This window comes from Lemur catta, chromosome 21, assembly GCF_020740605.2.
Source record: "Lemur catta isolate mLemCat1 chromosome 21, mLemCat1.pri, whole genome shotgun sequence".
Lineage (NCBI taxonomy): Eukaryota > Metazoa > Chordata > Mammalia > Primates > Lemuridae > Lemur > Lemur catta.
Window position 1 is genome coordinate 20975337 of NC_059148.1, and position 27719 is coordinate 21003055.

Genomic DNA, 27719 nt, shown 5'->3' on the forward strand with positions numbered 1-27719 from the left:
AGCTGGATGAGAACACACAGCACACACAAAGCAAAAGAACTTGGCATGTTATTTTTTTCTTCTCACATCTAATGGATTATAGGCAATTATACACTCCAGCAAGTCTGTTTGATGGTAGATTCCACATGTAAATCCCATTTCTGCAATATTTTTGCTCCTACCTGAAAAACACCTCCGATTTCACAGTGACAAAAACAGGATTCTCAACCTGAAAGAACTCTGTCACACACACAACAGGCACAAGAACCTTCTGGCATATGTGTTGCCAAAGCGAGCACATAGGCACGGTAACATTTTGATTGCTCAAATAAGGGCTGTAAATACAACCTAACTCTCTACAGGTGGAAGAAAGAGGCAGAACCTGAGAATCATGCAGGCCTGATGCTTTTAGGGCAGATTCTGATGTACTCTCCATGCCCACCTTGAATTACACAAGGCCTTCAATTGTAATCAAAATTATTTTCTATATCGTCAAATACTAAGAAGGAACAACCAATTAAAAACTCATCTGAAAATGCTTAAACATATTTACAGGAGAAGGAATGGATGAGAAAACCATGCCGAGAAGTATCTGGAACCCAAGGCATTACAGTTTTCACCACACTAAGGGTGCCAGCCAATACCTTTGAAGTCTGAGTCTGTCTTTGAAAGGGAATACTGACAGACTGAAGACGTAAACAGAAAAAAAAAAAAAAAAAAAATCAGATTGATGAAAATCATGTATGAGAAAAAGAATAGGTAAGTGAAAGTACACCTCAAATGGGTCAAGGTCAATCAATTCAAGCTTTTTGCTTGAAAGAGAAGAAAAAGCAGAGTTTCAGGGATGAAACTGGTAGAGCATATGAATTATTATAGGAATCCTTCTTTATTCAGCACTGTTCAGACTTAGCTGAATTACCCCTTTGGGTTCCAAGGCATGAAAAGGATGACAGAGTCCACAACATGGCCATAAAAAATTTACAAATAGGAACTAAAAGGAAAGGAATGTAGATTATTTAATTTAAAGGCAAGAAACTACAAAAGTCTAATCAAGATCCTCAAAATACATTCAACAAATACATACTGCATGTACCTTGTAGTGTCTTCCATCTGCATATATGCTAAAAGTGAGGGGGGTTTTGTTTTTCTAGACATGTTTGGCTGTGGCTGTCTGAAGACAATGAGAACAAGTGTGAGGACAAGTGCAAATGTGGACAGAGCACGGGACCAAGAGCCAGCAGCCCTGCTTTCCAGTCCTGCTTTCCCTAAGCTGCCCAAGCCCCCAGCATGTTGGTCAGCACGCAGCTGATACTTGGTGAGCTCACGCCCATCTGAGAACCCTGCTGCTTCTAGACATCACTTACCCTCTCTGTGCACTGGTTTTCATGTCTTAAAAAAATGAAGAGGTAAAAGGTTCTCTCCTGTTATATGGCCTTATTTCCTCTCCTGTGATCATTTCCCTCAAAGTCGTTTCTGGCCCACCAACAAAAAAGTCTTATTTAGCCGGGCATGGTGGCACACCCCTGTAGTCCCAGCTACTCAGGAGGCTGAGGCGGGAGGATCACTTGAGCCCAGGAGTTCAAGGCTGCATTCCAGACTGAGCGGCAGAGTGAGACCTCATCTCTAAGAAAAATACAAATAAAAAATAGGCCGGAGCAGTGGCTCATGCCTGTAATCAATCCTAGCACTCTGGGAATCTGAGGTGGGAGGAGTGCTTGAGGTCAGGAGTTCGAGACCAGCCTGAACAAGAGCGAGACCCTGTCTCTACCAAAAATAGAAAAAATTAGCTGTGTGTGGTGGCGCACTCCTGCACTCCCAGCTACTCAGGAGGCTGAGGCAGGAGGATTGCTTGAGCCCAGGAGTTTAAGGCTGCAGGAAGCTATGATCACACCATTGTACTCTACCCAGAACGACAGACCAAGACTGTCACAAAAAAAGTTTTTTTTAATTAAAAAATTAAAAATTAAGAGTCTTATAACAGGAAGACCATTAAATGAGCCTAACTTAAAGCGGGAAAATTGTACACATCTACGTGGTCTTTGGAAGCACTATGGTCAAAAACATACACAGAAGGTCAACGCAGGTTGAGTAGCCCTTGTCTGAAGTGCTTGGGACCGGAAGTATTTCAGATTTTTTTTGATTTTAGAATATTTGCATTATACTTACCAGCTAAGCATCTCAAATCTAAAAATCTGAAATGCTTCCATGAGCATTTCCTTTGAGCATCACGCTGGTACTCAAAAAGTTTTGGATTTTGGAGCATTTCAGGTTTCAGATTTTTGGATTTGGGATGTTCACCCTGTATAAAGATTTTGTTGTCAATTCTATATTCAAGAAATACAAAAATCATACTCACTGTTCCTTCATTTCTACATAGTCTTCTTCATCATGCTTTGCCAGGTCAGTTTCACTAGCATCCTCAGTATCTGAGTAAAAGTGGGCAGAAGGGTTAGTGAAAATTATAACTCACAAAGTTGGTGTCACTTGACACAGCTTAAGCACTTAATCAACTCCTATAAAATGAATTTCGGTGCAGGCCTGCATGAAGTTATTGGCAAAAATGTATTAAATACAGTCAGCCCCTGTTATCTGAGGACACAATCTGCAAATAGTGCCAACTGTAAAGGACTTGAGCAATCTCAGGTTTTTGTATCCATAGGGGTCCTGGAACCAATCCCCCATAGATACCAAGGGACAACTGTACTTCTGAAAAGAAAATCCCATTTCCAACTTATACACAGATTTATGCAAAAAGCTTGCTTTTATCTAAAGTGCAGCCACAGAATAGGGTGAATCTGACATGGGTAGTCATGGTCAAGGCTGTTACTTCTGCAGAAGCAACAAGAATGGCAGTTTAGGAAAGGAAATGTGGGCATGACCCTGGATACTACAGGCAGTCAAGCCCTACTGCTCCAAAAAAAAAAAAAAAAAAAGGAAAAAAAAAAGCCCCTAGTATGTACATTCTCTCCTAGTACATGCCCAGTTTGAACCCTTCACACATTTTCACATCAGATACACAGTCTTTCTCAGTATCCACTGGGGGACTGATTCCAGGACTTCTCTCAGATACCAAAATCCTGGGACGCTCAAGTCCCTAATATAAAACAGCATAGTATTTACAAATAACGTATATTCTCCCATATACTTTAAATCATTTCTAGGTTACTTATAATACCCAATACAAGGTATATACTATGTAAATAGTTGTTATACTATATTGCCTAGAAAATCACGACCAAAAAAAACAGTCTGTACAGGTTCAGTAAAGATGCAACTTTTCCCCCCTGAATATTTTTAATCTGGCCAGGCGCGGTGGCTCACGCCTCTAATCCTAGCACTCTGGGAAGCCAAGGCAGGCGGTTGGTTTGACCTCAGGAGTTCATGACCAGCGTGAGCAATGAGCGAGACCCCGTCTCTACTAAATAAATAGAAAGAAATTAGCTGGACAACTAAAAATATATATAGAAAAAATTAGCTGGGCATGATGGCACATGCTTGTAGTCCCAGCTACTTGGGAGGCTGAGGCAGTAGGATTGCTTGAGCCCAGGAGTTTGAGGTTGCTGTGAGCTAGGCTGACGCCATGGCACTCTAGTCCAGGCAACAGAGCGAGACTCCGTCTCAAAAAAAATATTTTCAATCTGTGGTTGGTTGAAACCACAAATGCAGAACCCACAGACATGGAAATCCAACTGTATACAGCAACAAAAAAGAATCCAACACAAATAACTGAAATATTTTCAAAGTTACAACTAAAGGGGACAAGAAGATGGCAAGATGATCAAACAAAAAGTGTTTGGAAAACATTCTAAACATTGTTCTTAGAACAAGCAAATGGCTGGAGTATCTACATAATTTCAACAGCCCCTATATTTGAAGGAGGAAAAAAAAATCAATTTTGGTTTCAGTGCTCCCCCTCGTGGGCATTAAAAGCAGTGCAAGTGATTCACATTCAAAATCTCTAGTTAAACCATGTCTTCAAATGTAGTTAAACCAAATGTAATTAGTTCCTTCAACTTTATGTCCTGCATCTGCAGCTGCCTTTTGAAATATCCGTTCTCCACAAACCATTTTCCCTTCTTTGAGTCTAGAGGCCTTCACTGAGTTCCTATCATGTGCCAGCCAGCCACATTACTTGGCACTTGGGAGACCGAGATGAATAAAAGGCACTCTTCATTCCAAACAGCTGGTGTAGCTTTTGCTCCACAGCCCTATTTTGTGCCAGAATACTTTACCCAGATATCGATCTCTTTTTATCTCCTCTTTCTTCTCCCTGACCTTTCTTATCTCTTCACCTATCTCCTCCTTCAGCCAGCTCCTTCCTCAATCCCTCCAAAACAGGACTCTACGCTTGCCAAACTGTAAAGCCCAGTTTAAAAAGCAAGGTTCTAAGAGGCAGTAATGGTAACATAAAGGGCACGGAACTGAAAATACACACCTGGGCACCGTTAACCAAATCCCTACCTCCCCCAGTGCCTGTTTCCCCGCTAGTGAAAACATTTACCGTTTACTGAGTACCAGGGCAAGTACTTTACATACACAGATGTCATTTAATCCTCACACCTACCCTAGGGAGTAGGCGCTACTAACAGTCCCATTACAGCTGGGTAAACCGAGGCTGAAAAGCTCAAGTGGCCTACGGTTACAAAGCTGGGTTAAGTGACAAAACCAAATTTAAACCTACATCTGGCTGACTCCAGGTCCCGTCCTTTTAACCGACATGCTATTCTCAATTCTGTACAACACTCCCCAAAGTAGAGATGACTTATACACTGGGGGAGAGCGACTTGGGACCAAGAAGCAAACTGGGCTTTACTCTGTTCCACTGGGGAACAAAAAAGGGAGTACTACGCTTGCTGAAGTCAAACGGATGACTTTTCCGTTCCAAACAGACAGCCGGGGGCAGGGGTAGAGTCTTACACGGACCTCCAGCTCTGACAGCATCTAAGTCCCTTCTTCCCATAACGGTTGGGTACAAGGCACCCAAGACTTTCCCGCTTCCCCAGCGCAGGTGGAGGTAACTTCCCAGAGCCCCGGTCCTCCCAGCCGCCCCCTTCCAGCCAGCCCCGAGCCCCGGGGGCCGCCCCTCCCCCGGCGGTCCCACCCTCGCCCGGAGCCGCCCAGCGCGCTGGGGGACTCACCTTCGTCCGACTCTCGGCCCCGACAGCTGCGCTCATCGTCCTCGGCGCTCTCCAACTCTTCGTCCTCCTCGGGGTAATACTCCGGGGCCGGCGGCGCTCCAGCCGGGGCCGGAGCCGGAGCCAGCAGCCCCGCCGCACTCATGTCGTCTCTGGCCGCGGCTGAGCGTGTCTCCAGGAGACCGCGGCCCCGCGCGCTGGGGACACCACGTCCCCGTAGCAGCGTCCGAGAGGACCCCCAACTCGAGGAGCGGGAGCCGCGGCTGCGACCCCTTCCCCGTCTGCGACCCCTTCCTCGTCTCCGCTGGGCTCCGCCCCCCGCGCCCGCGCTCCGCGACCGGGGCCTCGCGCCGCGGGCGACTTCCGGGTCGCGAGCTGCCCAACGACGGCCTGACTCCGCCATCCTTGCGAGAGTGGGGAAGCCGCCGTACGCCCCCTTCGCCGCAACCTCAGCCCTGTCATCGCCGTCTTAAAATCCTCACCGGGAGCAGGGGAGGGGGCGGAGGCAGGCTCGCTTGAGTTAGGCAGATCCACGGGCAGGCCTGGCTGCCGTCAGGACCCCGCGGCTCGGAGGGGTTTCCGGAAGCGGCCGCCAGGCGGCGCCTGGAGATAAAACTAATGCTAGGATCGTTGGCGGCCGGAGGGGCGGGGGGCTTGCAGGGCCCAAGGCAGGTGAAGGTGATCCCTAATTTAAGCAGGTGAACCACCTAAACCGTCCCCTTAATAGGTCAGGAAAGCTAGATGTTCAGAGTGTGCATGATCATGGAGAAAAAAGGGAGCCTGGCTCCTCCCCCGACTACTTGAAGCTTTAAGAACTAAACGACAAAGATGCTGATATTCCATCCTGGGGTCAGCGAAACCGTATTTTCCCAGTCCTTAGGAATTTTTTCTGTTTGGGTACGTTTATTTGGTAAGATATCCTCCCGATTTTACAAATGAGAAGATGTCATTTGCCTAAAAAAAAATAGTAGCGTTCTAGTCTAGACTCTGAGACCTGGGCCCTCCACAGCACAGCTGCCTCATATTTCCTTGAATATTAATTTTTTAAAAGATATTCTTGCCTAATCCAATAGCTTGCTAACCAACTCTCAATTGAGCAAGTGGAGCATTTGCCTACAGGAAGCAATTTGGCTACAGTAAGGAAGGCCCAGGTGGAAACTCACAAAACAAGAGAGCTGAGTATCTGCATGAATTAATTTATGTGAATCCCTCTGACTAGAAGAGGGACACGTGTTATAAGTTTTGCTGAACGAACAAATTTAGCATGTCCCTTTTGCTGAAAGCAGTGTGGTCTCGTTGCATGTAGCAAGAAAAAGGATAAGGAAAAGGGACTAGAGGTGGTTAATGGTTTGTCCATAGTAACCCCACTCTTTATCTTGTACCCAAGTCTCCATAGAAAAAGTAACCAGTAATAAAGCTGAACACAGATGTGAAAACCAGAGGGTATTCTAATCTAATTCTCAGACCTTTTGTAATCAAATTTATCTCTGAATTGGACCACACGGAGTCTCCTAAAAATGAAAAAGTTTATTCCCATCCCATTTATTTTGACATGTCTTACTACTTTGTTTTAATTAAAGTCGTGGCTCTATTTGTAAGGGATTTTTCTTCCCAACAAAACTCAAGAATTTCCAGAATGGAATGCTGCAATGTCGTTCCAGGAGCTCAGAGATCTTCCAAAGCTCCTTCTAAATAATAGTCATTCTTAGAGCTTACTGTAGGTCGGCCATCTATATTTAAACTAGGATTTCAGAACTGTCTCTTGTCCAAAGGATGAAGTCATTTTCTTTTTTTGTACTGTTAGATCACATCTAAAGTATTTGTAATCAACTATATTGAGTAACTTGCGTTCCTATCAGCAGCAATAATCACAGAGCAAAAAAGCATCAACAGTTTAGAAATCAGAGTTCATTGATATAATGAATCCAAAAAAAAAAATGTTGATTTCATTGCTAAATGGTTTCCTTTCAAGATGCTGGGGTTTTATCATACTTATGTTTTATTTCTATTTCTATCTTTTTGATTGCAAACAGCATCTGTTAATGGTCACGCATTTCTTTTTTATATGTAATGAACAGACACAACTGAAGGCTTGGGTGGTGAAAATTTACCACATCTTTTTCTATCCCAACTGCCAACTGCAGAAATGGTAGGATGAGCTCTTTGAAAAATGCTCTTTAGTGAAAGGGAACCTACCCAAAAAAAATTCTCTCATGACTTCAGTCTTACCCAAGCTTTATTTGTTTAACATGATGATTTGAGACAGTCTCTATTGGCCTGTAAAAATCAAGTTCCCTGAAAAGCAAGTTTTACCATCTTGAAATCTTTCTCTGCATCCCTTCCCAAAATGGCACTTAGCCACACTGTTCAGGAGACACCTGCTTCACAAATCGACTTAAAATGAAGTCCTGCCAGGTGCACTTACACAACTTCTTGTGCCTCCAGGCCCTCTCTGCATACCCTAACATCCAAACTTGAACTTTAAAGGAGAGCATTGAAATTGGAATGGCGTATGACTTTTAAACACTAGGGAAGACATGTATACTGTTTTAGAACACAAATGTTGTCAGTGGGAATTTAAAAAGAGTTAACAATGGAGGGTTTTCTGAGAACTAAGGCCTGTATACAGGTGACAATGCTTAGGATCAAAATGTCTACCTGAAATGAAACAATTTTTTCAAAAAATGCTAAATTGTCAAAGTCCATAAGCTTACTTGAGGTTTATGGGTGAGGAAGGCAGTTTTTAGTTCCTGGTGCTGATTTCATCAGCATAACCAGTTTCACAAAAATACAACAAATGGGTCTCAGTAACATGATGCACTTTCACCCCTGGCAGGCATTATCTTTCAGCTTGGGTCAAGATGGGTCTCTGGTTATCACAGGGTACACATGGGTCAAAGCTCGTTATCCTTTGGCCATTAGTTCACATAAAGAATCATTAAAACCTGTGGCCCTGAAAAATGTTACGTTGAATAGGCTTGCTGAAACCTTGCTAAAGCTGACAGGGTTTCCCTACCACAGTTCCTGTTCCTACTGTCAACAAAACCCACAAACTAAGTATTTCCAAAGCTTTGTGCTTGTACCCAGCAAAATGTGACCCATCTAGAACGCTTACTTGTGCCCGGTATGCATCGAGTATTACAAAAATAGATTTTTCCCCAACAGCATTAAATTGACTTCTGCTGAAAGCAATGCAAGTAAAGGTATAAAACGGTTTAAATCCAGGAAATAGTTACAAATCCTACGCAAATAAATGCTACGTTAATGTATGGCAGAGTTACTAAGGAAGCTGTGCAAGGTTTAGTGAGAGAATGGGGTCTTCCCCAAGACTCTAACACGGTGGCCTCTGGGAGTCTCCCAAGAAAAGTAAAGGCGTGGGGAGGAGTGTCATGAACTTTGACCCCAAAGCAGCACAAACAAGACTGACCGCACCCCAAGCGGGCCCGTGGGTAACTAAATTGGCGAAGTCTTCCGTGTCCGAGTAGCTCCGTCCCACCCTATCCCGCCCTCCGTCAACTCCGCCAATCCTCGGGCTCCATCGACCGCTCGGCTTCCCAGGTGCTTCCAATCAAATACCTATATCCGGCCCCGGCCCTATGCCCCACGATCAGGGAAGGTCAGTCGAGAACCTATCTGAGCCAAGCTGGGGGCGTGGTCGGGGGGGCAGGGGGCGGGCGTAGTGAGACGGTGGGGCGGAGCGCGCTCGGCGCAGTCGGGTGCGATTGGCCACCCCTGGCAGGAGACGCACCTCGGACAGCAGCAGCGGCGGCCGCGGGAGGGTCGGTGTGGCGTGGGGCGGCGGGGTCCTGCGTGCGGAGTGGGACGCGACGCGAAGACCGCGGGCGGAGGCTCCGCGCGGCCGGATCCGGCACTCAGCAAGCCGACCCGGGGATCCGCCAGGGGACAAGCCGCAGGAGACCGACTCGGGAACAAGTGTGGGAGAGGAAGCGGCGGCGGCGGCGACGCCGGGCCCGGGAGTGGTGACAGCAGGTCTGAGGTGAGTGCTTCGGGGCGCGGGGCGGTGACAGCGTGAGCCGAGATGAGGGGACCCTACGCGGAGTGAAGTCAGGGAGGGCCCAGGTGAGGGGAGTTCCGGGAGCGAGCTCGACAGCGCGGACTGTGCAGGGGAGACCCCAAGAGGGACCCGGACAGAGGGCTGAGGGGAAGGGACCCCCAGAGGAGCTGAGACAGTGGGTCTGAGTAGGGAGGACCCCGAGAGTAGCCGAGACTGAGAGTCTGAGGGGAGGGGTCCCCAAGAGGGGCCGGGACAGTGGATGTGAGGATAGGGGACCCCGAGAGGGACTGGGACAGCAGGGTGAGGGGTGGGCACCCTAAGAGGGACCATAATAGGCAGGTGTGGGGAGGGGTCCCTCAGAGGGGCCAGGACAGCGAGGTGAGGGGAGAGGTCGTCAAGAGGGGTCGGGACAGCGGGTGCCTGGAAGGGTCCCCGAGAGGGGCCGGCACTGAGAGTCTGAGGAATGGGGACCCCCAGAGAGCCCGGGACAGCAAACTGGGGAGAGGAGACCTCAAGAGAGACTGGGACAGCAGGGTGAGGGGAGGGGACCCCGAGAGGGACCGGGAAAGTGGACCTGAAGAGACGGGACCCCTGAGAGGGGACGGGACAGCGAATGTGAAGAGAGGGGATCCCAAGAGGATTTAGAATAGCAGATGTGAGGGGAGGGGGCCCAAGAAGGGCCAGGACAGCGGGGTGAGAGGAGGGGACCCCCAGAGGGCTGGGGACAGCGGGGTGAGAGGAGGGGACCCCGAGAGGGGATAGGACAGCAGGATGAGAGGAGGGGACCCCCAGAGGGCTAGGGACAGCGGGGAGAGAGGAAGGGACCCGCAGAGGGCTCAGGACAGCGGGGAGAGAGAAAGGGTCCCCGAGAGGGGCTAGGACAGCAGGATGAGAGGAGGGGACCCCCAGAGGGCTAGGGACAGCGGGGTGAGAGGAGGGACCCCCAGAGGGCTCAGGACAGCGCGCAGAGAGAAGGGGACCCCCAGAGGGCTCAGGACAGCGGGGAGAGAGGAAGGACCCCCAGAAGGCTCAGGACAGCGCGCAGAGAGAAGGGGACCCCAGAGGGCTCAGGACAGCAGGCGTGAGCGTGGGGACCCGGAGAAGGGTTTCGAGCGTCTGGCGGAGGCTCGGACCCGGAGGGAGGCGGCGGCGCGCCCAGGGTGCGGGTCGGGTCCCTGCCCGCGCAGCGCCTGGCTGCTCCGGAGGGGCGAGGGAGTCGGCGAGGGGTGGCGCCCTCCGAGTTGCGGAGACCTCCCGGGACGGCCGCGGCGGGGAGCCTGGGTCGGGGTGGGGACGGGCGGCTGCGTAGGCAAGTGTAGACCGAGGGTCTCCAATCCCCGATGTCCCTGAGGGTGGTTTGTGAGCCCGGGACCAGGGTGGACGGTGGAGCCGGGTTATATAATGAAACATCTCCGAAGTGCAACGCACGGGCTGGCAGCAGGACCGAGATCTTGGAAGGATCAAGAGTTGTGGTGCCTGACCTCTTCTCGCTGACCCGCTGGCTTCCGATTCGTTCCTTAGAGTTTGATGTGGATGCCTCGAAAATGAGGGGCTTCGTGACCTTAAAGGGAAGGTCAGGTGAAAAGTTGGAGGGGGTTTCTTCGACCCGTCGCAGAAAGTTGAAAGGAACAGGGATCCTTTTGGAGACCCACGTTTTGGATTCATTAGGATGTTTCTTTTGATGGACCCTTGTATTTTCCTGGACTACCAATTCTTCATTTTAGCTCAACAAGGAGCTAAGAAACTTTTTCAGATTTGGCAACATATCGGTATCAACGTTTACAAGGCAGATTAAAAGGGGACTATACTAGGCTTGGAATCTGGACTGTTTAACTTTGATGCGTTGGAGATAGTTGGAAGGTCAAACTGAATTTTAAAAACGTATTGGAGTTGCTAAACTAATAGCTAAATTAAACGCATATGTTTCCAATTAGACTTCTGATTTCTCATCCTGAAAGCTACCAGGACTGAGCTTTAGGCGTAATTCCAGGACTAGGTAAGGAGAGAGATAAACCTATTTAAACCGGACACTGTATGTCCTGGTAGGAGGTATTCATGCCCTAAAATGCTGAACCAAGTAGTGAAAAGCAATAGAGGATGGGAATTAGTGGGGGGAGGGGGCAGCCTCCTACTTTGAAGGGTGTGAAAATTAATGGCTGGCTAGTTATTCATAGCACTAGGAATATGCTAATACTACCCTAACTACCTTTCAGACTCAAATGCACATGCTTTGTTATGGTTGTTCCTAGCAGTTTTGTATTTGAATTTTTTAGCTCTCCTTTCCTCTGGTGTTGCTTCTCCACACTTCTCTTTTTCACTGGTTTCTTTTTTATAGAAACAGACTTAGAAAATGATGGTTTAGGAAAATAGTGGGAAATGTAATTACTGTATCATTTCACAGTTATTTAGATATCTCCTTTGTTTCAGGTTTAGAATGTGTCTTATTAGAAGTCTTTTGCCCATGTTTAGTATGGACAGCTTTAAGGAAGAGAAAGAAAAGAATGCTGTATTATTTCCCAAAGTCATAATGCAGAAGGCTTGCAGGGAATGGCTATTTAAATCCAAGATAAAAATTACTGAAGTCATTTTCATTTGGGTGATAGTAAGTAGAAGATATGCACTGCTTGGGGATTTTATTTGACATTACCTGTTACAGAGCAGATCTTATATGGCTTCAGAGAGCATGGAGCTTGATGTGGTTATGAAAATTCCAGTAACCAGAAGTCCTCTCCTGAGAAATAGAAGTTACACAGATGAGAGGAACAACAACAGCGAATACAAATTTAAAATATGAGACACTATAATTTATTTAAGATGTATGGAGTATAATTTTTTTTCAGTAAATTTATTTTTCTAGAATGCTAGGTAGAATTCGAGTAGAAATGAGGTCAGTTAACTCACAAGGTTATTTAGAAAGGGCATATATTCATTAGGTAGTGCATATTAAGTATGAAATGGTCTGTGGAAGGATTGAGAATCTCAGTACCAATATTTCTACAAAGTAATAGAAATGTTTAACAGAGAAGCTTTCTCCATACTTGTTAGCTCATTTCTGACTGTTACAAATGGTTGTTTCTTAAGACAAAACATTAAATTTATTTGCTTGTAAGAAAAGTAAGTGCTCTGATACTCCCCTGAGTGATTACTAAAACAGTCATTTCAACCACATTACATTATGGTATTGATCCGGAGATGATAAAGAGAGATTCATTGTAATAGAATTTTTAGTAATAGGAAAAGCCTATAATAACTTTATTCCCTGGGGAGTTAGGAGAATGGGGGTTCTAGGGGATTTTTTTTCATTTGTTTCCAAAAATAAAACTATGCTAGGAGAAACTATAAATATGTCTGAAACCATTATACCTTTGCTCATTTAAACTGTTTCAAAATACAATCAAAAGAAGAGATTAAGATGGAGATTTACACTTCCATATGAATGGTTACCACAACCACAGAATGCAAATTCTTTTTGATTCTTAAACTGTTGTCAGTCTTAGTTTAACATGATGCAAATACTGCCCAGTAAATACAATAACCCATTTTACATTTTCTATACCACTTGAGTCATAAACAGTCAAACCATTGTAATCTTGGAGACTACCTTGATATCCAATTTGGCTTAATGTTTAAGCCAACCTGAATAAACATTTCATTGCTTGCCAGCTTTCATATTCATTGGTTTCAGTAGTATAGGAGAATGAATGAAAACTATTGGTACTTTCTTTTAATAGTCTTAGTTAAAAGCCTCTCTCCTTAATAATCCTCCTCCAGTCTTTGTTTCTTCCCTCCCCCCAAAAAAGAAGACAGAAGAAAGGAAGGAAGGGGGATTCTGTCTAAAACTATTTTGTGACTTTCCTGAGATTTCTTTTCAGTTTGTCTTCAATGAGAGATTCCTCTCAATCAGAGTGGACAGTTTTTCAATTAGTATTTTTGAGTTGTGGGATATTATATAATTGCATTTCAGCATAGGGAGTTTAATTTGTGATTGTTTAGCTTTTTCACCCATTTAATTGGTTGCTTTATTATTTGCCAGGATATAGTAAAAGTTTTTTATTGTTTCTTAGACTCAGTAAAATAAAAGTGATATTTATCTTTCCATCTATAATTATAGATTATATTGAATTTATGGGCCAAAATGTGATCTAACTCCTTTCTAAGATATAGGTACCAAATTAAAAAAAATTATATGATAACCAATAGGAATTAAATTGATAAATTTTATTGTTCCAGCCATGTGTTGTTAACGTTACCTACTTTATAAGTCAACCTAGTGTATTTTCTTTTTTTTGGTCTGACTTGAGATTTGTTAGAAATACTGAAATATATTTAAAATCTTTCTAAATTATTTTTATTTTATAAGTTAAAGGGCTAACTCTTTGGCAGCAGAATGATTTAGGGGCCAATTTTTTTATTTGTTGCTACAGATCCATCTCCTAATCATTTGTCGGCTATCTTACAGATACACATTTTTCATCCGTAGAGTAAGTGAGAAGAGGAAGATGGTTTGGAATACATGTTTTACACCTAGCAAAACCTACTCCCATGAAACAAACAGAAGTGACTCATGTGGCTTTCGCTCTTCTTCGCAGTGGGAATTTACATGCTGGAGTCCAGTGTTTTGGGCCCTTTCACTCTGGCCTCAGTGAAATCATAGGTAGCAAAATCAGCCCCACGTTATATGTTTTATGTTGATATTGTAGTTAATTATCAACGTACTTATTGAGGAGTTCAATTTTACTTTATTCCGCTATTTTTGAGGAACAGTGAGAACCTTCTATTTCCAGATCAAATGAGGACTTTATGCAGTATAATTTATTTTTATACGTTTCACTTTCTGTCTAATGGCACTGGCTTATGTCCATAGCAATGAAGGCTTATGACAGTTCAAATACATTTTATTTACCCATTACAATAGATGGCACTAATCAAGACAGAATGCTTTCTTAAATAAACTAATAACCTAATTAGTCTTGGCACTAGAGGCACTACACAGAATCATAGTTCATGGCCAATTTTCCATTCTGTTCTGAACATTAGTCTTTACTTTCTGAAGGGTGTGTGTGTAAATACACAAATATTTTCAAAAACCACATAAACATAGTTTTAAAATGACCTAGGTCAGCTGGGTGTGGTAGCTCATGCCTGTAATCTCAGCTACTTGGGAGGCTGAGGCGGGAAGATCACTGGAGCCTAGGAGTTAGAGGCTGCAGTCAGCTATGATCTCGCCACTGCACTCCAGCCTGGGCAACAGAGCAAGACCCTGTCTGTAAAAATAAAACAAAATACAATGACCTAGGTCAAGATTTAATAGCAGAAATTCAAAATTACAATAATATGCCTATATTATCTCTTATGCAAAATTCTCTTCTGTCATTGTATACCAGTTCCCTGTTTGCCTGTGTTACTTACTAGCTTGTCAGTGGGTTGAGGACAGAGATGAGTCTTATTCATCTCTGCATCCCCCATAACTAGTACCAAGCAAGGTATGAAGGATGCTCAATAAATGGGAATTGATTGAGTGAATGACTTAATGATCAGCAAATTAGTAGATTATATTTTTGTCCACACTTTGTTTCTTATCCTCATTGAGGCCTTTTAGTACATCAAAAAGGTGATAAAGAGGCAGTGATTCCTTTGGGACACAAAGAAAAATGTTAGCATTGTTCATCTACCACATAAAAAACAGCATGATACAGTGGAAGGAGAGAGGGCCTTAGGCTCAGAGTGACCTAGGCACCTATTTTGGTTCTGTTACTGTGCCAGCTGCCTGAACCTGGGCAAGTTACTTAAGTCTTAATTAAAGCTTTCAACTCTCTCAACTGTAAAATAAGAATACATACCTCTTGGGATTCATGGAAGGAATAAATGAAGTGATTTATGTAAAGTGCCCAGCACGGTGACACACACATAGGAAGTGCTTAATAAATGGTAGCTGCTTATTATTTTAATCACTTGAAACTATTTCTTATTGCTGTTTTTGCTCTACTCCCAGTATCTAATCATTTGCAGAGTCCCATGGATCCTGACTCCAAAAAAGAATAGTTAATAGATTTGTGAATGGGGAAATTGAGATTCAGGATAAATGACTTCCCAAGGTCACCCAGACAATGGCAAACCAGATCACTATGACCTAGATCTAGTTTTTCAACTCAGTACACCTTCTACTTTATACCTCTCCATGGTCCAAGGATCTAATGAGGGCCCTTAATAAGGTGCAAGGGAAGGACTGCTGTGACAATTTTTCAGGCTCCTTTTCTGTTTCCTTCTTCCTATATACATTGTTACTCTCTTATTCTCCCTAAAGTACAGCTCTGATTTTGTCACTCACATGTTCAAAACCTTTAATATGAATAATTCCCCATTGCCTACTGAATTCAGTACAGATATATCAACCTGTTTTTAGGTTCTTATCACCCCGTTTTGTATATATACTTGCACACACATTGTGCCCCAACCACACTGGCCTGCTTACTGGCCAAGCGCTTACTGATTTGCCACCTTCAGGTCTCCGTTCCTGCTGTATGTTTTGCCTAGAATGCCTTCTGTTCCTCGTTTTCCAGAACTGCTTCTACTGCCATCTTTCATGAGGCCTTCTCTGATCATTCTCCTTGCCACTTTCTCAGTACTTGATTTGTTGTTTTTCTTATTACATAATACTCTCCAAGAGTACTTTATAGGGTTTGTACTTACCTCTCCTAGGTGTCCATCTTCCAGATTTTAAAAGGACAGTGTTTTAAATGTCTAACCAAGTGTCCTGCAACTAGTGTCTTAATTATTGAATTGTATTAAATTTAAATGCTTATTTTAGGTTCAAAATAATATTTAAATATAATTATTGCCACCACTAAAGATAACGGGGATTTCTAAGAGAAGAATTCACTTCTGACCCTGACAGTTGGGAAATTTGATGCCAACGGTAGCAAGTATATGGAAACTTGTATGTTCATTTTTAACATCAATAATATTCCCTGAAATGGCCTTTGACTCTGAATGTTTGGGATTTGTTATTTTATTTCCTTAGATGATGCTTTTATCAGATGGGTTCTAACTTCGGGTCTTCGGAAGTTTGTTTTCCTTTCTGTAGATATTAGCAACAAATGCAATAAGATTCTCTATCATTTGCTACAGAAGGTGGTTGTTCACTTGAGTCAGAGGTAGAGTCTGGGAGAGCTGACTCTGGTCTTCCAAAGCAAATTTTCTTACTTTGAGATATAAGCAAATTGTAACTATGAACAAATAAACTTATTTTCCCATCTTTCATATTGTATTCTTCTCCATAGCACTTACCACCTTCTGACATACCAAATATTTTCTTTCTTTGTCTGTTTGTCATATATTCCTACACTAGAATTTAGGATCTGTGAAGCCAGGGGTTTTGTTTTATGCATTGCTGAACCCCCAACTCATAGTACAGTGCCTAGCATGTAGTAATTGCTCAATAAATGTTTGCTGAATGACTAAATAGAAAAATTTGGCTTTGGGAATTCCTCCAAGTTGTTGTTTAAAGGGTTTTGCTGTTCTAAACACAAGGAAATAAAACACTAAGGAAGTAAAGTATAGCTCACAAGAGTAGAGTTTATCTGTACATTTTGCTTTCTGGGTTTTATATTTTTCTTCGAGCAGTCTTGAATTTACTATATTTTTGTTTTATTGAATGCAAATAAAAGCCATTCCTACCACCACACCATATATCCAAGATGATCATGTCTCAGTCTGGCTAAAACCTAAGAAAGCTCTGTTCATTGTTACGAAGTCTAATGGAAGTTTGCTGACATGGCTGTGAGCTGTTAAAGTCTACCAAGACCAGAATAATAATAAAATTCAGTACAGGGGCATTATTCCTTTAAAAATATTTCACTTGTTTTTCTTAGATGCTGATATTGACCCTGAAAATTGGTCAAATCAAGCTTCTGGTGTTAATTGGGGGTTGTTATCAGTTTTCTGCATGTACAAGTAATTGGGTTTGAAATGTGTTTCAAGCCTGAATTAAAAGAACTTAGTCACTGGTGACTCATGGTGAGAAGTTTTTCCTTTTCCCTGCTGAAACATATGCCACTGCCTCCAACATGGCCTTTTTGCAACATACAGAACTCTGCTTTTGTGTAGCAGGTTCAGGAAAAGTTCTTTTAGGTTTATAGCAGTGACCTTAGTTACAGTGCTTTTTAGTAGTGAGCACTAACTACAGTTGAGTTTCCATATTTCTTTAGTTTCTGCCTGTATGGAAATTTTCTCATTATATGTGAAATCCTCAAAACTCCACTAGATAGTATATGAATGACCACAGTGACTTTGTTTTGTTCATTATTGTATCCCTAGTGCCTAGAACAGTGCTCTGACAGAGAAGGCAATGAATATTTGTTGAGTGAAGTCACATACATTTTTAATAATAGTGCCATCTTAGAAAATAGGGAAAGTCTGTTGAAATAAATTTTCTTCAACCCTTTTGAATTAGGTAATCATCAATTCACAATCAGCTTAGGAGGCTGTCAGTATTAACCCAAGGTGGTTCTGTCCTCACAGTTCCTAGCATTGATTGTGCCAACCTTCAGTCTCCTTTAGGGGATCCCTTACAAAAGGAAGAGTAAATCGGCACCACCCATAGGCACTTGCACCTGTGGGAACCAATGGGCGTTGGAACAGGAAATAGTTCAGCTTGCAATGCTGATAGTGATGTGTGGCACCCGGTCACGCTGTTTTTATCTGTAGTTCCTTATTAGGATTGTACAACGTTTCTTGAAGACTTTTTTTATATATAAGCTTAAGAGAATTAACTTTAGATTTGAAAGTTAAAATGTGAATGGTTATTTGCCTTTTCTTCATTATCAAGTAAATGGTAAGTAGTCCTTCTTTAAGTTCGTTCTTTCCCTTCTAACGCTGTGTCCAGTGAAACCTTACTCTAGCATGCAGAGTGGGAGAATGGAGGGTGCTTCAATGTAAAATAATTAAAATGTAAGCTGATATAATTCTCAACAATAATAAATAGTTTCGTTATTTACTTGATGCTGTAATGATAAGCATTGATAGAATTTCGTAGATTTTTACATAAGCTTTGTTTAGCTTGAGCAAGTTTTCCTCTTTTGTAGGGATTGGGGGAAAAAATTCTGGAAAACTTTTTAGAAGGTTCTTTCTAAAATGTCGATATGTAAAGCTGTATAAAATGCTATTGACGCTAACTGTCTGACCAGGAAGTACTCTCTTTAAGCCTCACTTATAAAACTAAATGTCTATAATAACTTCCTTTCTCGGGATGAAGGTGCTGATAGTCTGGTGGGGTTATTATAACTTGAGTTCAGTTTTATCTTTCCTGTAAGAGGCAGCTTTTTAAATAAAGCTATCTTTGGGGCAATCTTATTGATTGCTCTAGCTAAATAAAGAATTTTTAAAGTCTTTAGTATGTTGGATTGGAAATGTAGGACATGCATTTGAGATCTATGAGTAAGCTTAATTGGTATTTAATCTTACATTTAAGATTATAAATATGGTTTGTGTCTAAATTTTGTTAATAAACAGGAATAAGTTAAACTCTTTTGAATTTCTTGTGAATACTGATGGCCTTAGCTCAACGTTCAGCTGAGAGTAACCAACCTCAAAAGTCATTGGATTCATATGCTCTATTTAGTTTAATTTGTAGTTTGATATGCTAGAAATAAATGTTAGTGGCAATTTTTCAAATTTTAAAAATTTTTCCTGTCTCTTAGGTAAGTAAGGTAAATACTAAGTTTCAAATAAAATATCAAAAAACTTGTCAAAAGAGTCTTTTTAACAAAAATTTATAAAATAATAAAAGTCATATTTATTAAATGGATGTAGTTGATGCTAATGGTGGTATTATTACTTTCAAACAATATTTCAAAATTAAGCTACTCAAAATGGCACACTTGTCATCCTGGAGATCTTTAAAAATAACAAGCCTGCTTCCTATTTTTCTCCTTTCACAGAAAGGGAAAATAGGATAGAAAGCAGAGCTATTTCTTGAATGTAATACCAAAGTTAGAGACAGAAAGATCAGAGGGTTTGGTCATGTTTTGTTTTGTAATTTTTTAAATCATTTTGATACATAAGGTTAGTTACTTAGTAAAGTATGAAAATAAAATATCTTAGCCATGAGGTAATAATTTATGGAACTACTTTAGTCCATAAAATGAAATTAGATAAAGTAGGAAAGTAGATATAATTTTTTGTTTGACATTTCATAGTTTGTAGGTTAAAAAGTTAATGGAAAATATTTTATAAACCAGGAAAGCTACCTTAATAGTTTCTTTACCAACTACACTAAGCTCTTGGAATAAGGTTTAAATGAAAGGTTTGGGCAGACATATGACTCTGAAGTGCAAACTCATAATATTTTGCATGTTAGATGTGTAAATTAAGTCTTATACATAGGATGCATTTTCATTCAAGAAGCATTCAGTGGATATTACTGATGGGGGGGTCTATTCGTTCTAACGTATAAAAAAAGAAGTTAAAAATTTTTCAAATAATCTTTAAAATGTGATGCCACCTAGCATGTGCATTTTTCCTTTGATATTTATGAATGCTAAACACTTAAAAATACAAATTATGTAAATTTAAGCTTTCATAGGGAGACCTTTATGATTGATTGTTATATTAGCAGTCCAGAAATATCCCATGATAGGCTGGATGGGTGTGAGGCAGAGGAAGTGGGTGGTGCTTCCATAGTGACAGATTATTGCAGATTATGTGGCTGCCTGCCAAAAGGACACTCGTTGAAGGGAAAAGTGGAAGTCACTAACTGCATCCTATTAATTTGCACATTTGTTTAACCAGTTATAACTGTTGGCTAGCTTTATACACAGATGACAGGTTTTAAATTCCTGAATTACTTGATGTATGCTTAATCTTCAGTTCTGTAGTTTATTGTGGTCATATCCCTTATCTCTGGTCTGCAAAGATCACACTGACCCTTTTGCGGCCAGCCACATGTTAGCAAAAAAAAAAAAAAGAGGGGGGAGGGGAGACAGAACTTAAAACTACAACTGCTTTATTGTCTAGTTAAAAGTATTTCAGAGGTAAACTCTAAGGACGTCCCATCACATTTAGACAATTTATATAGAATACTAATAAAAATAATCAGCTCTTGTGAAGAAGTTTGCAGTTCTAGATTGTTCTGGTTCAGCTTGAAATTGAGATTCTTACTGTTGCAACAGGAAAGGAAGCTTTGTGGAGGAAATACGACATCTCTGCCCAGATGCATAAGGAGGGAATTACAGTGGAGAGTTATTTTTAGAAGTATCTTATGAATATATTTTATGTACTGAGAAGCATTTTTAAAAGTTAGTTTCAGTGATAGAAGTTATACACATTGCTCGGGTCACTGGATATTCCACTAAGAAAATACTTTTTAAAACTTTTTGGTATCACCAACCAGCTTAGTTAGTCCTAAACTGACTGATCTAAGTAGTAGCATTTTTTAAAATGTGACCAAATTGAGAAGATACTGAGATCCTGTCAATACTGTCAAATAGTCGTGTAAGTTGTTCTAGTAAATGTGGAGACAGTTAAATTCCCAATTCATAGCCGTGTCCCAGTCACCTTTAGTAAAGGAGGGCAGTGTTTTCAGTTCAAGGTTAGAAGTGAGTCAAGGAGTCTATCGTTTCTATCTGACACAGTTTTTAGAATTGATGCCCCTCCTTCTTTTACACAGTGAGCAGCATGTCCAGCTTCCTTGTATTTCTTACTTTTGGTTTCGGTCACATATGTTTGGGCTTGGCAGTATAATCTAATGGCTAATAAGAGCATGGTGGATGAACATGTCTGCCACTTACGAGCTTTGGGACCTTGCCCAAATCCCTCAACCTCCCTGAAATCTTAGTTTCTTCAACTGTAATATGGGCATAATCATAGTACCTACCCCAAGGGATTGTGGTGAAATAATGAATGTATGAAAAGCACAAGTTTGGCCATAAAGAAAGAGCCAGGTGAGTGATAAGTTATGTTTGTTTTTGCTATTTCTGGATATTTCAATTCTCCTTCACAAAGTCTCTAGAAAATGATCATGGGAAGAGATAGAAGAACATATGGAAATTATGTATGGGTAGTAGAATCGGTGTTATAATAATAGAAGTATTTAGAAAGTATCCTGGGAGCACATGAGTGAAATCCATTGATCTTATTGATGCCATCCCTCTTACTTACCACATTATGTAGTACCCATGTTAAGCAGATGGGATGTGGGGGGGCATTGACTGCAGATTTAATAATTATTAATCAAAATGAGTATATAATCTGAAAAATTTAGTTTTAGTAACATTTGTTTCCATTTCAATTCCAAGACTTTCCTCCTATTTGATAGAACAACTCAGGAAAGCAACATGGCACAGTGTTTTTTAAATTTTTTCTCAGTAGAATGTGTTTGTTTTTTTCGAAGTGCACCATTCTCAGATAAAGTTGGGACTGTGTTTTAAGATTTTAGATCAGACAAAAAAAAATTTTGTTTTTTTGTTTTGGTGGAACTGGACAATAGCAAATATAGATATCAGTACAGTAGTCCCCCCTTATCTATGGTTTTGCTTTCCATGGTTTCAATTACCTGTGGTTAACCAAGGTTTGAAAATGTTAAATAGAAAATTCCAGAAATCAACAATCCGTAAGTTTTAAATTGTGTGCCATTCTGAGTAATGTGATGATATCTCAAGCTATCCTGCTCTGTCCCACCCAGGACGTGAATCATCCGTTTGGCCGGCATGTCCTTTTGTCCATGCTATATACACCACCCACCCGTTAATGACGTAGTAGCTGTCTCAGGGCTCCGATCAGCTGTCTCTGGGCTGGTGTTCAAGTCAACCTTCTTTTACTTAATGGTGGCACCAAAGCACAAGAGTAGTAATGCTGGCATATTGTTATAATTGGTCTATTTTATTGTTAATCTCCTACTGTGCCTAATTTATAAATTAAACTTTTATCATGGGTATGTATGTATAGGAAAAAACATGGTATATATAGGGTTTGGTACTATCCACTGGTTCAGGCATCCACTGCGAGTCTTGGAACATGTCCCCCGCAGATAAGGGGTGAATACTATATAAAGAAGAATGTTTTTCTATTCTCATTGAGTCTGTAGGGGTTCATATCCTATAACGGGTTATTTAATTTTGTTCATGTATTGAAATATTAAAACTAATTCTTACAGAAGCAGATTTTCATGAAGATGTGTTAGCAAAGCAGATGTGAAATTTGGGGGCACCTGTAGTAAATTTTCTAAACCAAACAGTGAAATTGCTTACACTTGAAAAATAGACTTTGTGGATGTATTTGCAGTGTTTGAAATTTCTAGGTCTTAGTCTGCAGTATAACCCCTTTGCCTAGTAGACAGCTCCTGGCTTAGTCTGTGTTCTTCCTTGTTCCTGAGACCCCTAACTTTACAGTCTCAAGGCCAGGCCCATCACATTGCCACTAAAATACACTGTATCTCTGTAAACCTATCCTATTCAGACCCTTAGTGCCTCATTCCTGGATTAGACACTTGCCTCCTTCGTTTCCGCCTCTTTTCTCCAACTCATTCTGATTAATTTTTAAATGCTACTTTTCAGCATGTCACTCCTCTTTTCAGGGGGCTTCATTAGTTTACTGTTTTCCACTACATTAAATTTAACCTCTTCTACCTGACTTTTAACATCCTTTCTAATGTGTCTCTACGTTGTTTATCCAGCTTCATTTCCTATGCTCTTGGGCCCATCCTTTCTGTTCTGCTGGTTAGTCTCTCAGATATACCAAACTCATTCAAGTCTGCACCTTGGGTACTGTTACTTACTTCACCCAAAAAGCCCTCCTCCGGAGCTGCTCTCTGCCTACTCAGATTTTACCTTTCCTTCAAGACCCTATGTAAAGTTTACTTCCTGTTTGAAGTTTTTCCTGACTCTTGCAGCTCCTACTGTTTTGCTGCAAATTCCCAGGTGATTTTTAATTCAGCAAACCAATGAACAAAAATGTGTGCACTATCTTAAACCATTCACCAATATATCTTTACTAATGTAAACATTTTAAATATAAGGACCAGATCTTATAGTTAAATCTTCCACTGTTCCTAACATAAAGCTGAGGTACCTGACTTTGATTTGAAGGAAAGAAAAAAAAGTAAATCTATTTCATTATGCTTATCTGAAATCAAGTCAATAATCCTAGTAATGTGGAAGGGACCTGAATATTGTTCTGATTTGGGTTAAGTCTATCACCTCATTTACGGAAAAATGTGAGACAAATGAAGACAATTTTGTAATTGGTTATAGATTGATAGGTTTGCTTTTCTTTATGAGAAATTATGTATATGTGTGTATCTATACAGAGAAATACACATATATTCATATATATAATTTCCTTTCTTAAGTCATATAGCTAGCTGCCATTGAAGAGGTATAGTTTTGATATTAACACCTTTCCATCCTATCACTGTAGATTAAATATGATTATTAAATTTATATAACCAAGAAGTATTTTTACCCAATTGTTTTAAGTAACCTAAGTATAATTAAGTGCTTCCTGTGTGTAAGTTTAGGCTCTGTGAAGGCATACTGAAATTAATTACATATGACCCCTGCCCTGAAAAACCTTTTAGGGAACTTTATTAAAGAAGACAATATATACTTAGATACTTAAACACAGGAATACTTGTTACATCAATTGGGTGTTTATTGCTTCAGTTCTCAATTAGTCTTCTATCTTTTTAAATAATATATACCTTCATTTGTATTGATGCCAGGAGCATATGGGACACCCAAATGAAACTTTTAAAATCCAAAATGTTTTATGTATGTAAGAGTATGGATATTTGAAAATGTCTAGTTAATGTTTTGAGTTTGTATTGATGATTATAGATGCAGCCAGTAACACCATATCCTTAGTTCATTTATGCTATAAATATTTACTGAGCATCTACTTGTGTCAGGCCTTGTGCTAGTGCTAAAAGCACTATGTCTATTCCTTATCTGCTATCCTCAACCCCTGGGCCTCCCAGTCCACAGCCTGTTAGGGACTGGGCCACAGAGCTCCTCCCCACCTCCCCCCAGTCCGTGGAAAAACTGTTTTCCATGAAACTTGGGGGGGGGGCGGGAAAGGGGTCACAGCAGGAGGTGAGCAGCTAGTGAAGGTTCGTCTGTATTTACAGATGCTCTCATCACTGCCTGAGCTCCTAAGCTCCAGAGTTCCACAACTCCCACCTGCCACCCCGGTCCCTGTCTATGGAAAAATTGTCTGCCATGAAACCCGTCCCTGGTGCCAAAAATGTTGGAGACCACTGCTGAGAACATCAAGCTATTTGGCTAAAGCAATGCTGTAGAGACCTGTATGATGGTAGAAAGACACATAGGAAAGGCACTGAATCATCCCTTATTCTCGTGACCTAAACTAAGACCAATCATTTGAACTTGTTACTCCACAGGATGGGCAGTAATAATTGCTGATTAGTGCTTGCCACATACGGCAGTGTGTTTTATATTTCAGTGAACCTTGCTTCTATTACCTGTAGATACACACACATACACACACACTCTCTTTATGGGTGTGTGCAGTGATGTTCCGAGAAATTAGGTGTTTGTCCAAGGTCAGTAGCAGAACCTGGACTTAAACTCAGTTCTATGCCTTTGTTTATAAGATTAGAATTAAATAACTCTGGTAAAGTATTGTTCTATTAGTGCCTACAGGGTAAGTGGTACATAGGTCTGAGATGTCATTCATATATGACAACAAAAGCTGGTTAGATAACATGCCACTGGTATAAAGTTATGGACTATTCAATGAAATGATGAACTGTTCAATACAGTTTGGGATCCTAAAAAAATTATTTTAAGTATACAAAATAACATAGGTTTTTTTCATTTGAAATAATAATTTCATGTTGTTTCATGAATCTCACAGTGACTTTGTGAGGTGTTATTCTTCTTACTTTACATTAATAGATGAAGTTATCAGGGCTTCTAGAAATCAAACAATGTCCTAAAGATCCCACAGTTTGCACATAAGTGGCAGAATTGACTTAAACCTAGATTTGCTGATTCAAAGGTCAGAGCTCTTTTCCATTATACCACAAATCCAAATCGTTATTCCAGGGACCAAATTCATAACTGTTTTTTTTTTTTTTTTTTCCAATTGAGATAAAATCCACGTAACATAAAATTCACCATTTTGAAGTATTAATGTATAATTCAGGTTTGTAGTATATTCACAATGTTGCAAACATCACCACTGTCTAATTCTAGAACATTCCCATTACCCCAAAAAGAAACTCTATACCTGTTCACAGGTACACCCAATGACCCCCAACCCCTGGCAACTACTAATTTACTTTCTCTGTGGATTTGCCTACTCTGGACATTTCATATCAATGGAATAAGACAATATGTGGCTTTTTGTGTTTGACTTCTCCACTTAACACAATGTTTTCAAGATTCATCCACATTGTAGCATGTATCAATACTTAATTCCTTTTTATGGCCAAATAATATTCCATTGTATGTATATACCACATTCTATTAATCAGTTGATGTACATTTGAGTTGTTTATACTTTTTGGCTAGCATAAATACTTCTGTGAACATAAACATATAAGTTTTTGTACGAATATATGTTTTCAGTTCTCTTGGGCATATACCTAAGAGTGGAATTGCTCATAATTATTCTTTGTAAAATAATTCAGATGAAAATGCTTTGAAATGATTTCTTTTGAGTCATTTATGCAGCACCCCTCCCCCCCCCACACACATATGCACAATATTGTATATTTAGCTAATTTGTTTCCCAGACCTTTCTTTAGAAATAAGGCAGAGGCAAAATTTAGCTCAGATTCTGGACAAATAGTCTTTAATTTCAGATGAATAATCTGAGTTTAACACTATCTACTACACTAAAGGGACTCTGGTGAATATACAATTAAGATTCCTACCACTAGTCATATTCAATTAATGGAATTAAGAAATGTCTATGTCCTTTCAAAGCAAGGCAGAATGACATCAGTGTCATCAAGAAGTTTTCAAGTATTTTCTATACGTGAAGAAGGAAGAGATTAAAACTTATGGCCGGGCGCGGTGGCTCACGCCTGTAATCCTAGCTCTGGGAGGCCGAGGCGGGTGGATCGCTCGAGGTCAGGAGTTCGAGACCAGCCTGAGCAAGAGTGAGACCCCGTCTCTACTAAAAATAGAAAGAAATTATCTGGCCAACTAAAAATATATATACAAAAAAATTAGCCGGGCATGGTGGCGCATGCCTGTAGTCCCAGCTACTCGGGAGGCTGAGGCAGTAGGATCGCTTAAGCCCAGGAGTCTGAGGTTGCTGTGAGCTAGGCTGACGCCACGGCACTCACTCTAGCCTGGGCAACAAAGTGAGACTCTGTCTCAAAAAAAAATAAAAAAAATAAAAAAAAAAAAATAAAACTTATGAACTAGGAAGATGGGGTGATTTGGAGATGGAATTTGAACTGGGTCATGAATGCTTTTCAGCAGGTATGGTGAGACATAATGTATTTTTTAGCCTAGTTCAGACTTTATGAACAAAGTATAGGATACTTAGGGATAGTGGCAAATCAAAAGACTGAATCTCATACCAAGAGGTTTGAACTTTGAACAAGTAGACGGCAGGGAGCCATTTAAGGTATTTGAATAAAAGAGACTGATGCAATCAGAGCCTTTGAAAGAGTACTTCATCAATAGTTTGTAGAATGACTTGAAAGAAGCAGGAGATTGGGAATGAGAACTTGGACTGGTAGTGAGGTTCTGGAACTAGGACAGCCTTAATGGAAAAGGAGAAAAGCAGCTTGTGAGAGATTGAGGGCATTAACAGCGTGGAGGAGAGAGCTAAAAGGATAGGAGTGAATCAGATAAACTAGACAAAGTGCGGAGAGAAGAGAAGAGGCCCAGCACAGACTCTTGTGTTAAGGGGTGAGACGAGGAGGACAAACCAACAGAGGTGGGTTGGGAAGGAATTCCTAGAGGACAGTACCACACAAACCAAGAAAAAGAACCTTGTAAGGAGATGCTGCAATAGAGGTTATGGAAGGATATGACCTGAGAGGAATTCTGTTTGAATTTGGAGATGAGGAGGTTGGAGCTGGTGAGCTTGTTAGTCCCAGTGCATCTTCCTGTCAGGGAAAGTTCTTCTTCCTCCTTCCCTGTATAAATGATACCTTGACCCTACTGTAAGCCAAAAGGAGAAGTTGGTAGAGAGAGAGTAACTGAAGATTTAAGAAAAGTGAGAGAAGTGAATTAATGAAATGAGAAGGTAGTAGGATAAAGAATTGAGGCCAGTTGTTGATGTTGGGGAGAGGTGGTTAACCTGAAAAACGAAGACTGAAGGATGAAGGCAATTTAGTATACAGAGACATTTTAAGGTGGAATGGAGAAAAATTGAGGAAGCTTACGTTGAATGGCTTCAATGTAGAATTTATAGTATTATTGCTCATAGTAGTACTATGGATAGACTATTTAGAATTTAGAATTAGAAAATACCTTGAGTTATCTCAGCCACATGTAGAAAGATGAAACACTGTCTTTCTGTCCTATATAAATGTTTCATTCTTTTAGCTATGTATTGAACCTGTCTTTCTTTACCTATGCTTTTAAATGCATTTACCTCCCCAAAGCACA

At 41.0% G+C, this 27719-nt stretch overlaps 2 protein-coding genes across 3 annotated transcripts in view; one reads left to right on the forward strand and one right to left on the reverse strand.

The window, feature by feature from the left end:
* The window catches only part of SUDS3 (SDS3 homolog, SIN3A corepressor complex component), a 32651-nt gene extending 27193 nt beyond the window's left edge, over nt 1-5458 (reverse strand). The window contains exons 1-2 of the mRNA XM_045534282.1: nt 5118-5458; nt 2336-2405 (exon numbers count right to left, since the gene is read on the reverse strand). Coding sequence (XP_045390238.1) covers nt 2336-2405; nt 5118-5259 — 212 coding nt within the window. The 5' untranslated portion in view covers nt 5260-5458. The remainder of the gene's footprint in view (nt 1-2335; nt 2406-5117) is intronic.
* Nucleotides 5459-9081: 3623 nt separating this feature from the next.
* Nucleotides 9082-27719, forward strand: part of TAOK3 (TAO kinase 3) — a 162457-nt gene continuing 143819 nt past the window's right edge. The window contains exon 1 of one of the 2 annotated variants that reach the window (XM_045535034.1): nt 9082-9111. The gene's annotated coding sequence lies outside the window, so the exon portion shown is untranslated. Of the gene's footprint in view, nt 9112-17687; nt 17963-27719 lie in introns of those variants that run through there. The other variant, XM_045535035.1, reaches the window with a different exon arrangement.